Source organism: Miniopterus natalensis, chromosome 3 (assembly GCF_054644295.1).
Source record: "Miniopterus natalensis isolate mMinNat1 chromosome 3, mMinNat1.hap1, whole genome shotgun sequence".
Classification (NCBI taxonomy): Eukaryota; Metazoa; Chordata; class Mammalia; order Chiroptera; family Miniopteridae; genus Miniopterus; species Miniopterus natalensis.
In genome coordinates this window covers 43,604,772-43,620,613 of record NC_142083.1, presented here as the reverse complement: position 1 = coordinate 43,620,613, position 15,842 = coordinate 43,604,772, and the positions used below count along the sequence as shown (strand labels likewise).

At 37.4% G+C, this 15,842-nt stretch overlaps 1 protein-coding gene across 1 annotated transcript in view; it reads left to right on the top strand.

Moving 5' to 3' along the window:
• The window catches only part of EDIL3 (EGF like and discoidin domains 3), a 357,017-nt gene that overhangs the window by 91,793 nt on the left and 249,382 nt on the right, over nt 1-15,842 (top strand). Inside the window, exon 2 of the mRNA XM_016210330.2 lies at nt 13,873-14,001. Within this exon, the coding sequence (XP_016065816.1) occupies nt 13,873-14,001 (129 nt within the window). The remainder of the gene's footprint in view (nt 1-13,872; nt 14,002-15,842) is intronic.

The following is a 15,842-nucleotide window of genomic DNA, read 5'->3' as shown; positions in this document are numbered from 1 at the left end:
TAAGTTTCCAATGAACCATTTTATTCTCACATTTAAATTGACTATAACCTAATCTTTGTAAACATAACATGGATTTAGAGGGGATTGGTATTTACACAAAGAAAATACATAACTGACTCTGTTTGCTTAAAGTGTTCTTAGCAATGGGGAAAAAAAAACAAGTAGTCATAAGCGACTTAGTCCAGAAGTATCTCGTTACTGCTACTTATAACTCTCTTTTAGTAACTCACAGGAGGGACAACGAACTATTCCTAGCCAAATTATTACTGAGATGTGCTACTTCAAGCTTCCAAAAGCTATGGTTTTTATTGTAGTTGTTTTGTTATTTGCACATGATTTTTTGTTATCATTGTATTTTTTTTATATGAGAGCATATACATAAGTTCATCCAATTATATGTATGAATTCTTTCCCTAGATGTTACTATGGACTAGATTTTGTTCTAGGACTTCCTGTCCTTGACCCAAACAATGATTTATATGTTGTGGTGATCCACTTGCTTTTCCAAGTAAGGTTGGGAGTAATGGATGAATTTCTTTTGTAATATTCAGGCCCTAGAGACCTATTTAATTAATAATTTCTATACTAGAGAATAACATATTGTCAAGAAATCAGTGCATCAACAGCGTATTTTTGCGATGTGGTTTATACCTGGATCTGACATGGCATCAGCTGCCTGCCAATGCTTTTGAGTGGTAGGACGCGTTGCTCACACTAGCAGGAGAAAGCTTGTCCTAAGAGGCTTGGCTGTGTGAGTTGCAGAGTAGCACTCAGAACTGTTACCCTTTAAGTAAAGGGAGTGTCAGATATGCCAGTGACGGAGGGTAAATCCAAGAGGGTGAGGTTATCAAAAAGATAAGAGGGTCGGCAACATACAACGATGCTAAATAATGGGCCACTAGTCAGAGAATGAAAAGAACGTGAGAAGCTGAAGAGCGTGAAGGGGGGGGTGAGGGAGGGTGAGGGTCAGGGAAGCCACCCTGGGTCACAGTTGCTTACTTCTGAAGCTACGCCTCCTACGTGTGAATCTCTGTTTACCACTGTTATCCTATGCCTTTGAGTAAATTCTGCAACTTTAGTAAATTTTAATTTTTTATATGTAAAATAGAACATTAATATTAGCAAAGTTTCTCGTAGGGCTATTAAGAAGATTGGGCAAGACAATACCCATTAAGCACTTAGTATGTTTGGCACATATTTAAGGCACAAAAATAGTAATTAATATTACTACAAAATAATGGAATGTTCAAGTGGATTGGCTAAGTAATGGCATAGAAGAGTCCAAGGGGGTACATGAAATTTGGGAATTTGAGCAAGTAGGAAATTTGTATCAGGAAAGTTTTTCAGGAACAGATTGCATGCTCTCAGGCCTAAGGGGAGTTATGTCACCAGGACAGTTATGTCAGAACAGAGCTGTCCGGGGCTTGGGGCAGGGAGTATCCCAAAGGTTATGTATTTTGAAGCCCTGTACCCCAGGTTATTCTAAACTGCACTCCTACCACCCTTATTTGAGTCGCTCACAGAATTGCATAGACAATAATTCAACCAATGAGGAAAGAGAGAGACACAAGGTCAGAGCCTCGGTAACAGAAGTAAACATGCTGGGTTCTGAGCATTGGGCTAGAGCTACATAAAACACCCCTTTCCAATCAGGGCTGGCTTATGGACTGGGAAGGAGCTGGTGTGTATCAAGTGATCACTAAAAATGAGGACAGGGGGGTACAGAGAGTCAATACCCAGGCAGAGCCTCATAGTGTGTGACCTAATACAGAGCCTCATAGTGTGTGACCTAATACAGAGCCTCATAGTGTGTGACCTAATACAGAGCCTCATGGTGTGTGACCTAATACAGAGCCTCATAGTGTGTGACCTAATGCGGAACAGAGGCTATAGAATAGAGGCAGTATGTGTTTTAAGGTGTTCAAGTTCCCGAACACTTGTCTTTTTCGGTGCTTAGTGGCTTCTTGTTAGCAAATCACATTTCTACTTGGTAGGCCAGAGGGATAACATAGTCCCAATTCCTAAGTATTTCCCTGCTCTTTTTAGTATAAAAGCACTGATATTCTAAATGGACTTCCATTAAGGTCTCTGAAACTCCTGAAAAAAGGGCATTTTGCCTTCCTCCTTACTTACAACCAGGTTGATCCCTATAAAGATGCAAATTGGAGTGCTTACAGCAATAACCTGATACCTGTTGAAAACAGAGAAAACAGAGAAAACAGCAAGAACACACATACTTTCTGACTTCCACTGAGCTAATTGCTCAAATGTCTTTCCTGTTCAGGAATTCCCTTGCATTAAGAAAACACATTGGCCATATAGCTATCAAATCTGAATAACACATTGTTTGTTTGTTAAAAGAATTAAAGAGCTCATTTTTTTGTCATGTTTATCAATAATCAAGTCTTCAGAGAGTGAACTATCCAAGTGATTTATGTTTCTGCTTTCTTTTTACCTATATGTGTTTCTGCTTTCTAAGACCGTTCTGGCTGTAGATAAAAGATATAAATTCTGAAATTTTAGAGATTATTGGAATTAGAGCATTCAACCTCTATTTTATAAAATGTTGCTTTTATATGAAAATATTGCAGTAAAAAAGTGAATATGAAATCATTTACTTTTTATGAAAAAAATTTAATCAGGATCTAAATGTTATTTTTGAAACATGACTTCATTCCATAAATGAGATAGGTGTCTGTTGGCTATTCCTAGCTGGGAGAGGACTAGTTTTTGTTGTTGTTTATAAGTGTACACTTTGGTGGCATTTAGTACATTACACTGTTGTGCAAGATCACCTCTATCTAGTTCTAAAACACTTTCACACCCCCAAAGAAGACCTCATGCACATTAAGCAGTCACTCCCCGTTCCTACTCCCCCCCCCCCCGCAAACACTATTTTGCTTTCTGTCTCTGTGGATTTACCTATACTGGATATTTCATATAAATAGAACTATGCAATATGTGACCTATGTGTCTGACTTCTTTCACTTAGCATGTTCTCAAGGTCCATTCATTTGGAGCATGTATCAGTATCTCATTTCTTTTTATGGCTGATTATGATATCCTTTTGTATGAATATACCATATTTTGCCTATTAATTCATCTATTGATGAAAATTTGGGTTGTTTCTACCTTTGACTGTTGCAAATAATGCTATCATAAACCTTTGTGTACAGCATTTTTCTGAATACTTGTTTTCATTTCTTTTGGGTATAAATCTAGGAGTAGCATTATTGGAACATGTGCTAATTCTATGGTTAACTTTATATATATATCTTTATTGATTTCAGAGAGAGGAAGGGAGAGGGAGAGATAGAGATAGAAACATCAATAATGCGAAAGTTGTTGATCAGCTGCCTCCTGCACGCCCTTGACTGGGGATCGAGCCCACAATGTGCCCTGGCCAGGAATCGAACTGTGATCTCCTGGATCCTAGGTCAATGCTCAACTGATGAGCCATGCCCAGTTGAGCTATGGTTAACTTTTTTTTAATCGAATTTATTGGGGTGACCTTGCTTAATAAAGTTACATAGGTTTCAAGAGGTCAATATCCCAAATTTACAAAGAATTTATTTAACTCCACATGAAGAAAACAAACAATCCAATTAAAAAATGGATGAAGGATCTGAATAGACACTTCTCCAAAGAGAACATACAGATGGCCAAAAATATATGAAAAGATGCTCAATATCACTAATCATCAGAGAAATGAAAATTAAAACCACAGTGAGATATCACTTCATACCTGTCAGAATGGCTATCATCAATAAATCAACAAATAATAAGTGTTGGTGAAGGTGTGGAGAAAAGGGAGCCCTTGTGCACTGTAGGTGGGAATGCAGACTGGTGAAGGTATTGTGAAAAACAGTATGGAGTTTCCTCAAAAAGTTAAATATGGAACTGCCTTATGACCCACCGATTCCACTTCTGGAAATATATCCAAAGAAACCCAAAAACACAAATTAGAGAGAATATATGCACCCATATGTTTACTGCAGCATTATTTGTAATAGCCAGGATTTGGAAGCAGCCCAAATGCCCATCTGTAGATGTGTACACAAAAAAGCTGTGGTACATTTACACAATGGAATACTACCTGGCTATAAAAAAGGACTAGTTTTAATTTTTATTTTTTTCTTCCACCCACCAAATGGATAAACATATATGATCAGATTCAGTGGCACAGTTTATAAATGTTATTCAGTGGAATGACTGACTACTTTAAACATCCTGGCAATAAGTAATTGAGGCTGCACTTAAATGAGTATAAGATACTCCTTCATTTTTTACATGCTGACGTATGAAACTGTCATTCTACTGCTGTTTTAAATTATGATACTTTAAAACAAGATTCTAAATAAAACACAATTAGACTTTGCAATTTTTTTGGTAATTTTTACATGACATAGCCTTTCTGCCTGAAAAATTGATAAAACTGGTTAGGAAGATTAACAAAATGTCCTTTCTTTTGGTTATTATGTCTATTAAATAATCAAGTTAGCCGACTTGTTTTCAACTAGTTATCTTTGGAGGCTATTTTTATATCTTGGCTGAGCAACTTTGCATTTAGAAAAGGCAGGATTCATAGAGCACGATCAAAATAAGAAGGCAATATGAAACTTCGATAGTTGAACATGGCATTGAATTTTCTTTTTATCACCTGATTGTTTTTATGAAGTCAGTGTGAGTTTGCATTCTTGACAAGGATTGATAGACTAAGTGTTACTAGCATGATCTCCTCCGTTATTTATATACAGCAGCCAGATTCTATCTTTTAATTTGTCCTTTCCTGTCTACTGAAGAACTGCATGGTTCTCTGAAAGAAGAATTCACTGGGCTTATAGTTTTTTTCATCATTATAAAAATGTATAATCTTAGAGCATAGAATTTAATATGCTATCTTATGCATTTTTCAAGAAATCTAAAGCTTTCAGGTGTCTGTCCTTTGCTGTGTTGACCCTCACCACATCTGTCTAGTAAAACAACAAACCTGAATCCTGCCTTCCACTTCCTGCAGGACCCCAGCTGTTGACCTCTAACCAAATACCTAGTTGGATACATGTTGCCACTATTCTGGTCTCCAAACTCAGCTGGGCCTGTATGCTTTCCCTCCACCCTTTTTCTATTTTTTTTTTTTTTTTGGCGAGCAGCAATCTTTCATTTACCGCAGTTGCATGTTACTTCTCAGGCCTCTAATGTCATCATATTTGCAGAAGCCAACACGAGTGTCATCCTGTTTCTTAACCACATGCTCTGGCTCTGCTGGCACCTGCACATGCTTCCGCTCAGCCTTGGATCTCTTGTTCTGCCTCATTGCCTGGCTGGTCCCACTAATCCTCTGGCCTTGAACTGGGGGTCACTTGCTTTGAGACGGATTTCTAGCTCACAGGTCTGAATCTGGTGTCCTACTATTGTGCTCCCTTGTTACCAGGCATTTCCTTTCTGGTAGACTTGAAATACAGTGATAATTACTTGCCAATTTATTTGTGTCTTTTGTTAGACTCCAGAGAATAGGTAATTGTCTATCATGGGCCCCATAGTTGTGCAGTAATTATCACTTTTAATGGCGCATAGATGGGCTTCAGTAAATATTAACTAAATGACTAGATGGATATTCTTCGTAGGTAGAAATAATTTAGTCAAAATGTACTTGAGAACTCTACCGTATGGTTCAATTTTCTGGTAATTTATAAAATTTCATCTAATTATTTTATAGGAATTCAATATAGTTGTTAGTATTAAGTAGTATCTATTCTATTTTCCCTAACATACTGAATGCCTTTATTTTCAATTTGTGAACTTTAGCTTCCTGCAAACTGTATTTTCAAAATTCATAGAGTACTAACAAAGCTAATCAAAAAAATATTTTTCCTTATTTGCCTTCCTCTCAATTGAAGGCAGGAAAATACAAACGTCCTTTTATTCTTCCCTCTCCCTTTCTTTCTTTCCTTCTTCACTCTCTCCTGTTCATTTTACTTCTTTTTTGATAAATTGCAATCTTCAAAAGAGCTTTAAGGAAACGTGGTGGACTGGGTCTACCCCCAGTGATTCTGATTTAATTGAATTGGGCGTCGGGAACTTGAAAATCTCCCCTGTGGTTCTAATATACAGCAAAGGTTGAGAACCACTGGGTTAGATCATCTCTAATGTCCCTTTCAATTCTAAAGACTCTGGATGCTGTTATTTTAAGGAACTCTCCAGAGTGTTAAAATACAAAATATATCAAAAGATTTTCTTTCAAAATGCAGAGCCCGAATTATTTTTGTCTTTTCATGCAGTTAACTAGCCTTGATTGAAGCTGTGTGTTAAAGGATGTAAAATTCAAATAGTCAACACTCAACAATTGTTGCTGATTTTCTTCTAATTCTCCTTAGCCCGATATTCCCTTAGCATTGAAAAAGTTATCTTTTTAAAAAAGTTATTTAAAAAGAAAAATGTTTTCAGAAATAGTTGGATAAACCACTGACTAACAGCTGAGAAGCATCCTGCTTTAAATTAGCATTAATGTGACTCTAAGTGAGTCTAAGTTTCTTTGTTCATTCATATAGATTTGTGTCTTCCATGACTGAATATAATCATTTGGGGGTCCTTTGAACACCAAGGTATAGAATTGGATGATCTTTTTATTATAAGTATTCCAATAAAATGGCAGGTCCATCCTGTCAATGCAGATAAACTATTAGCATTTTATTTCATTTTCTTCTCTACTGCAAATTGCAGGGTTGTCTGAAATATCAACTAGAATTTATTTATAAAGTACGTATAAAACTAACAATCAAATTAAACATTTTAAACTTTTTAAAAAATGTAAACTGTCCACACTCATAACTTTTATTTTGTGAAAAAAGGCTTTCAAATCAGAATCTATGCATCAAACTCATTAGAATGTACAACAAATAAAATTTCAATGTTCAACACAAATGGTCTCTTAAGAAGCACCAAAGTAAATTATTGTTGATTCAAAAAATCACATTTATTTTGCTAACAATTTCACCAGCAGTAAGTCATAAGGGTGCTAAACATTCTCTGTGAGCTTTGCCAGGTTGAGTGTGCTAATTCTCATGAACTTTATCTCATTTTTAACTAGGGTTATTGCTCATTTGTGCACCAGAATTGGCTCATTTTGCCAACGACTCTGTTTACAAGTTGGTTCAAATTCTAACTTGTGTAATGGAAGATGAAGCGTTTATTTTCTTTTAGTTTCTAATGAAATGATAGGAGTATAACTGCCAAGTTCAATGGGAGAGCAATAAACTGAAGATGAGGTTTTAATACACAGACCTGCATTGTCATGGTTGTGGAACATGAATTTAAATGGTCCCTCTGTGTTACTTTTCCACATATAAACATGTATTGCATTTAGTTTGTGGAGATGTTGAAGAATTAAATAATGCCTTGTGTTAGTGAAATAAGATGTCTAATTGATATTTTACCACTTCTCTTATTTCTAATTCTACACTGGTATATAAAATTTTTTGTAGAAATGGGGAGAGAGCAGGGATGGGGGAGCAGAAATATTTTAGGTGGTTTCTAGCATTGTTGAAGGGATGGAAAACAAAGGGGCATACATTCACCGAAATAAATTATCAACATATTTACATAACTGTTTAAACACATGAGTAGGAGAAATACTGTCTAAATATATTCATATGTAAAAAGATATCAATAAATAATTATGTAAATACATTAACATGTAAATGTAATAATATATTTCCCGTGGACATTGGATACATACTGAGAATAAGGCTAAGGCTTAGCAGAAATTCCCTTGATTATCAGGAGGACAGGGAATCAAATGTGGGGCTTTAAATTATAAATTGGCTTCTACTAAAATTGTATTTAGTGACGTTTTGTTACTGTGTTCCAGATACACTTAGCCCCTTTTCTATTTCTCTAATTCATCATTCTCTTGTCTATGGCTAGGACCACACACTTGCTGTTCCCTCTGCAGAGAAGGCTGCTCCTAAGGTTAACAGGACTACCTCCTAGTCGTCTTTCAGGTTTCAGCTCAAGTGGCTCCTCCGCAGAGAAGCCTTCCTTGACTACCCTTCTTAAGTAACCAGTTTTATTTACTGCTTTTCTCATCATCCTGTTCTCCTCCTCCCCCACCTCCCCAAAGCTTTTGTTACAGTGGGAATCACCTTCTTATTTATTTGTCAGTTTTTCATTATGCATTCCCTTCACTATGATATAAATTCTGAGAGTGCAAGTACCTTCTGTGTCTGTCTGGGCTGTATCCTTGGTGTCTAATGTACTTCCTGGAGTATCAATACATGATGAATGGACCAGGGATTCTCAGATCTATGAATTGGATATAGGCACTAACACATAAAGAAAACTGAGCACATAAACCATTGAGAGTTTAAATATCGATGAGAGGAATTAGCTGTTCTGTCCACCTAATTCCCAGAGTAGTGCCAACATAGGGTTTTCCCCTTTACCTGGCATCAGAAGTTGCATAGTTGTGTACTGAGATCACAGAAAAAACACAAACTCAAGCAGAAAGATACTGATTTATGTTTTTAGGGTTTTTTTCCTGTTTGTTTATTTTTGCTTGCCTTCTGCAGTACTATAGGATATTTTATAGATTTTACTATCTGGGCTGAAAGATCATGGATTGCAAATTGATAATGAAGTGAAATAAGACCCTGAATCACCTTGAATAGGAGGTGACTGGCAACAAGTGATGTGTCAGTGAGAAAAATGAATTGGACACTGAACACAGACAGGATAGTCCCAGTCCAGGCAGAACTAGGGGGGGGGGGGCAGGGCAGGCAAACAGGAAGTTAAATTTAGCCTGCAATGATTTCTTGCCCCTGGGAAAAATAATTGCTTCATTCTATTGCCAAAAGGCAAATCGGCATCAGCTTAATTTGCCTGTCTGCCATAAACTGCAGATGGAATCATAAAACATAGTTAGATTCAAATTAAACACATCTGTCCAAATCTAAAGCAGGTGAGGCCAGCCAGCCAAGAAGCATCAAGATATAACACTGCACACAGATTATAATGCGCAGAAGTATATTTTAGGAGCCTGCTGACAGTGGAATAAAGAATCATGAAACCATGTATTGTCCTATTTTCCTTTATGGAGCCTGCCTTGTTCTACTGGTTGCCATCTTAGTTTTAATAGACTCTACCAAGACTTCCACTGGGAAACAAACAAACAAACAGAACTAATACATGGATTTGAAGTCCAAGAGTCTGATTACACTTTGATCAGGATTGTTACCTGATGCTTTCTCAGATTAATTGAAACGACTGGGAATCAGAAGTCCCTACAGTGCATTTTAATTGTACTTGAAATCCCAGCCAGAGAAGGTTTATTTTTACTTAAGATATCAGATCATCTACTGTATCATAATGGGTGTGCAGAGAAAATAATCGTTGTGTAACTTATCCAAACCAGGACAATTTTTGGAGTGAATGGGGATTGTGACAGCTGTGGAGGTGCTGGGCTCCAATCTCCCTTTCAGAAAGAACAAGGAATGCAGTTAGCTCCCAGCCTCCTTCTGCAGCACTTTCAGGACCCCGCATGAGCTTGTGAGCTTCAGTGTACTTGGACCACATCCAGGCAGGGATTGAACATGGTAAGGGCACTAATGCCTGGTCATTTCTGCCTTTGAGGAATTCCTCTAAAGGGTGATCTTTGCTTCAGACCTCCCAGTGGTTTGGCTAAGACTTGTCACGTCTGCCTTACAGACTGAGGCTCACCTGCTCAGTGTTCCTTCTAATACCCCCCCTCATTTATTTTCACAGATGTCAGAATTGCATCACTAGTTGAAGGCTTTTCCTTCCCATTTCTACTTTCCTCTCATTTTATCTTTCACAGGCATTACTTCTCAATAAACTTCTTGAACTCTCAACTTGGTCTTAGCACTTACTTCATGGAGAACCCATCTGAAGCCCAGCCTGTAATACTATGTTTGATAGGCTTCTGTTGCCTGCCCTCTACTGTATCCAAGGCCAACATGTTATTTTCTGTTGACATTTTCCTTCTAACACAGGTATCCATGGGGCCTTTATTAATTTCAGGCAGACCTCAGCATACTAGACCGTAATTGAATAGACTGACTAATTGTACTGGAATGAAAAGGCCTAGCACTGAGTTCCTTTTTTTGGACCTCTCCTCTCCTCTATTTTCTACTCTGCTCCCCTCCCCTCTCCTGTTCTACCCTCCCTTCAAAGATTCTCACTGAAATATAGTTCCTACATTCATTATTAACAATTCATGTCATTGCAAAACCTCTCCAATTTTATATCTGCTTAACTAATAGCTTTATGGAACATTTTCATTTTGGGTACCCACAGACTTCTCAAACACAATAGTTCCTTTAAAACAAAATCTACTATATTTTCTTATAAACGATGGCCATTCAGTCATCCAGGAAGCTCTAGAAATCGGTCAAATCAGATTCCTTGCTATCCCTCAACCCCACATTAATTTGGTCACAATGCCATCTTGATTCTACCTTGTACATCATTTTGGCCAAATCTATTACCTTTTTCCTACCTTTCAAAAAGATGCTAGGTAAATATTGATAATGAGGATAAATGTGAGTTTTTACAAGTATATAATCTATTAGAAATAAGTAGACATAAGCAAAAAAGAAGAAAAACAAGTACAAGGAAAAGAGAAAAAACAAGTCAGCTCAACAGCAGCTGGAATCTACAAGATATAATTAGAGGTAAACAGATCATCCTGTCTCATTTTGACCACAGAAGCGTTACATGACTGGCATACACACCTGGTAGAAAACCAGTTAGATTAAGTATTATCACCTTGAAAGGGCAACAGAATACCAAGAAAGGTTTTTAGACACCAAAACTCCCCATAATGATGGGATAATCAAAGGAACCAGACGTTGCAGCCTCTTGTGGCCCTTGGGATACCTGGACTGTAAGAGCACATCAGTGAAGAAACTATGCAGGGACTTGGCTGTGGGAGTGAGAGGGGTCAGAATGAGAGGGTCTTGATTTTGAATAAATATATACATATAGAGAGTATGTGTGAGAACGTCTAGGATTCTGCTCATGCCTTGCCTTTCTCCTGGAGACCTTGCTTCTGTTAATGTAAATAAAGCAATAGAAACAACTTCTACGTACCTTGATCTGGTCACATTGCTGCAACAACAGATCTGGTCTGGGGAATGTAGAGCTCCTCTTTATATAGTATTTACAATACACAAAATTATGATTGACATCTCAGCAAAACAATGTTTTGGCGTTAATAGTCATCGCCATGCACTGTATGGAGTTAGGAGATGGCAGTGTTGTTAGTCTAACTGTACAAAGCTGAGCTGCTCTGTTCGCGCCAAAGGCAGAGAGGCCCGGTTTTACTTTTAAACTGGTGATTGGGTCTTTCTAGAAAATTTCAACACTAATGCCTTTGTTCTGGGTTAATTATCTGAGGGGAAGTGTGGTACTGATTTGGGGGAATGGCTCTCAGCCTTGATTCTTTCATTTGACGCAATACAGTGCTGCCTGAGTCATCATAAAATACAAATGTGACCACATGGTTTGCCATGCATAAAGTTCTTTATGATTTTTCCACTGCTTAAAGATAAACTTCAAAATTTTGGTCCAGTGTACCACCTTTCTGAGCTTATTTCTCTCTATTACTCATACGCAACTATGCTCTGATTGGGGGGACTGCTTGAAGTTCCTGGAGTGAGCATGATCTTTTCCCCTGTGGATGTTATTCCCTTTGCCTGGAACGCTGGTCATGTACCTCCTGTTCTACATCACCTGAAAGTGCCGAAGCCTTTTAGAAGCCCCTACTGACCCTACAGTTTGAATCCTGTACACTAACCACAACTTTTACCGCTGTGTGCTGTAATTGTTATTGCTTTATCTCCCCTGGTAGGCTCTGTACTTCTTCATGGTAAAGTCTGTATGTCCAGCTTACTCAGTGCCTACCATAAAATAGGTACTCAAGGAATAAAAGGATAGAAGGACAAAAGGATGGACAAGAGGAGGGATAGCTGAGTGGCTAGTTAGCTAGAAATCTAATAAGGTAAACAGAAAGTACATTGAAATATCTCTACCACTTGTCAACCTCCCCATTCAACTGTACTCTGTAGAATGCTGCCGTGATAGTCTTCCTAAAATATAGGTATGATTATGTCAAAACTTTACAATAATGTAAAAGGATTCATTGGTTCCTCATCTGATAAGTTACAATGTCATTTTTTAATCTTTCCTGATCTGACCTATTTACACTTTCTCAGCTATTCTTAACCAAATACTCCGTAGTCTAGCCTATTACAATCTTTGGATTTCTCAAAACATATTAATCCGTTCATGTGTTCACTTATTTAATGACTCTCTCTTCTAACATCTGCTCCAGTGTTAATATTGTGTTTTTATGTATCATCTAATATAGCTAATGACTTGCTGCATAAATTTGACAAAAATCTTAACCTCCATTTTTATTTGTCTAAAATTTTAAAGTGGCTAGCAGGGAAAAGGGAAAGCTCCTATAAGGGAATCAAGTTCTTAAGAAATATTAAGTAGTAGGGAGTTGGGGCCCGGATGCTTTTTTAACTTTTACAAAGCCTCATTCTCTTAATCTAGAAGGAGGTACTTTCACCTACTAGGCTCCCTTAAAAACTGTATGGGCTTTTCTGAATCTGATTGCAGTAAAGCCACAGGCATGGCTACCTGAGGCCTTGTTTTCCCTTGAGGCTTTGGGGTCTGCAAGGTGCTCAGGGTTAATACCCTTCAGATTTCTAGAAACCCTTTGAATTACCTGAGAGAGTCTTTCAGGTTGCACCTGAATTATTCGAAATGTTTTCACAAAGTGTCATAGCCACATCCTTGATTTGATATTTATGTTGAGAACATGTCTTTCTGATCAAGATCTGGACTTGATCTTTCACTCATTTGAGAGGCCGGAGTTGAGAAATAGCTTTATTTTCTACCACAATTCTGATCCCTTCATGTTCCCTTCAGGCTCTTGCGTTTTTTATTTAGCACGTCTCTTTCTTATAGTACCTTATCAAATGGAGCTATTAAGAGCCAGCTGACATTTTCACATTCTGCCTGGAAAGCTCATTACTAGTATACAAAAGTTCATTAGGTACATTTTCCATCACCGAAGTTTCCTCAGGTGGCAGCTTTACCAACTGCTCCTCTGCATAGCGTGGATAGCCATCTTTCCAGCTTCCTGCGGCCCTTCTCTCAGGACCTTTCCGGATTTTATTCTCTACCCGGCACCAAAGCCAAGGGCACGTATTTTAGGTCTTTGTTATAGCACAACTTATATATAGGTAGCGCTTTCCTCTCCTATCCTCCCACGTTTATCTTCCCCCCTCCAGTAGGCTGGCCTGCCTTTATTCTCAGGCACGGGGGGCTTCTCAGAGGAAGTGGAAACGCCCAAGAGCGTTTGCAGACCTCTCCTGCTTCATCCTACAGCCCAGTCAAGTCGCAGGGACACGTGCAGAGTCTAGGGATCCCGAAATAAATCCCACCCACTTCAGGAGAGGAATTGGAGAGTTATGGAGCAAAGTATGTGGGTATCGAAAGGTTATTTATTGGAGTAATTAACAAAGCAGTCTACCATAGATTTTTCAGTTAATCTTCAACAAATTAGATAGTATTTCATTTACATGTCATGAAGGAACCCCAAACTGAATTAATAGCTTTTAGCGTGCAATTCAGTATGAATTGTTTGAATTGTGAAATTTAATATTTGCTGTGTTACCTACCATGTCTCTTAAAAGCGCATGGTTTCAAATGGGTCTTGCAGGCCCCATCTGCTGATGTGACTTGCACGGCGACTTCACCGAAGGAAGGTGAGTGAGGCATGTGAAGCGGCGCATTTCAGTGCTGAGACAACGGAAAGTCACGGTCGGCTTCTTTATTCCTCAGGCGACGTTTGCGATCCCAACCCGTGTGCAAACGGAGGCGTCTGCCTGTCAGGCCTGTCTGCGGATTCCTTCTCCTGTGAGTGCCCCGCTGGCTTCCCGGGGCCCAACTGCTCTCGTGCTGTGGAGGTTGGTAAGTGCAGACTGAGGCCTTTGCTCGTCCCCTCTGCTTCCCCGCGTGACTGCGAGCCTGGCTCTGGTGCCTCGTGGGTATTCTGTATGATTGCTGTGTGCTGCTAATTAGTTTACTCCTTTGCAGGACTCCCCGTTTTATTATTTCCATTTCATATTTAAATTATATTTTGATTGGTGTTCTTAATGAATGATTTTAGAATCTTTTAGTGATTAGCACTTTACTTTAAAGTCACTACAAGCACCACTGGAATATCATAAATTTCCTCTCTCTCTAATATTAATATACATTTATTCAAATTTTTATCCACAGTGGAAAATAATGCCTAAGTCAATTTATTCAAATTAAATAGTCACTCTAAATAAAATAGAACTTATTTTAGCAACTGATAATATTCATCAGTATTTTGTAGCTGTTCTCATTTTTATTTTTTCTAAGACTATAAATATATAAAAGAAGACAATATTCCAGCTAAATTATTCCTCAAAGTCTTCTCAAAAAGCTTTGCTGTGCAGATACTAAATAGTTATTGGTCACGCTTCAAAATGTTTTTTCATCTGGGAAGTCCTTCACTGGCATGTGTAGTTATGCATTCAGGGTAACTTCCATAGTTTCCAAATGGCTCCCCATTAAGGAAATAGCTGTACTTTAAATAATTTAGCACAATGTAAACTTGTATAGAGATTTTTCTTCCTGGTTAAAGGTAATACGAAGATTGAGTTTGACAGATTTCTATATTTTTTCAAATCAGTGCCGAGATGAACAAGCAGTGGACTGTATCTGCTCTATGTAGGAAAACCAAACATGTTTTTGATTAAAGTTCTGTCAAGTGGCATAAACCTTGGGAAATTGGAGATTTGTATGACTTTTGAAAAATAGTTTTGAAGCAAGAAAGTAATAGTGTCTATAAGAATCACCTTTATGCACTGTAGGAGCCCAGTCACTATTGTTTCAGTGAATTGAAAGGAAAACTAAATAAAACCCTAAACTACTTTTTTTGGCCAATAGTTTTGAGATTTTAGTGTGCTTTATTTTTTAATGCCTTTTCTTGTATTTTTTTATATTACATTAGTATGAATGTATTATATCTAAAAATATTAATTATATATGAGTCCTGAAAAGTACCTTTTTCATTAATTCATTTCAAAGATAATTCTCTTTCAAGGATTTTATTAACTTGCTCCTATTTAAGAGGGTTTGGTACAGTGCCATAGAAGTTAAAATTTTGTAACTGACCCAGTCTCCAAATATGTACAGTGAATTTCAGAGTTTAATCTGAGAATCATATACTTAGGAAAGTCTATAGCTCTAAAGAAAATTATACACATAAGTATTTCTAACAGGAATTTGTATAAAAAGAATACAAATTTAGTGTTATATTTTAAGTCCAGTAACCCCAAATATGGTGGTGCCTTAGATTTGTAGTATATAACATTTTTGTTGCTACTTTGTAAGTGTTCAATCTGTAGTTGAAGGGGCAAATACATTTAATTAATTTTAAATACCAGTACGTTCATACAGTTTTTAAATAAATACTTGAATAGCTTTGGCTATATTTTTAAACATTAATTGCATATTCAGCATTTTATCAGAAGAATGATACTATTGGCAGCATCACTTAAAAACTAAATGCACTGTAATATTCCATGTAGTTCAGTGAGAACTTGGGGAATCAAATGTTTACAAAATTAAGTTTTATTCAGATTTATTATTATAAATACCTCTGAAATTCAGAAACTGGGTAGTTATACTATATTATTTTAAGTTATACATTTCTTTGATATGTTTCAAGCAAGCTCATTCTTCCATTAGGAAAATTTACGAGTTCTTGGAAGAAATAC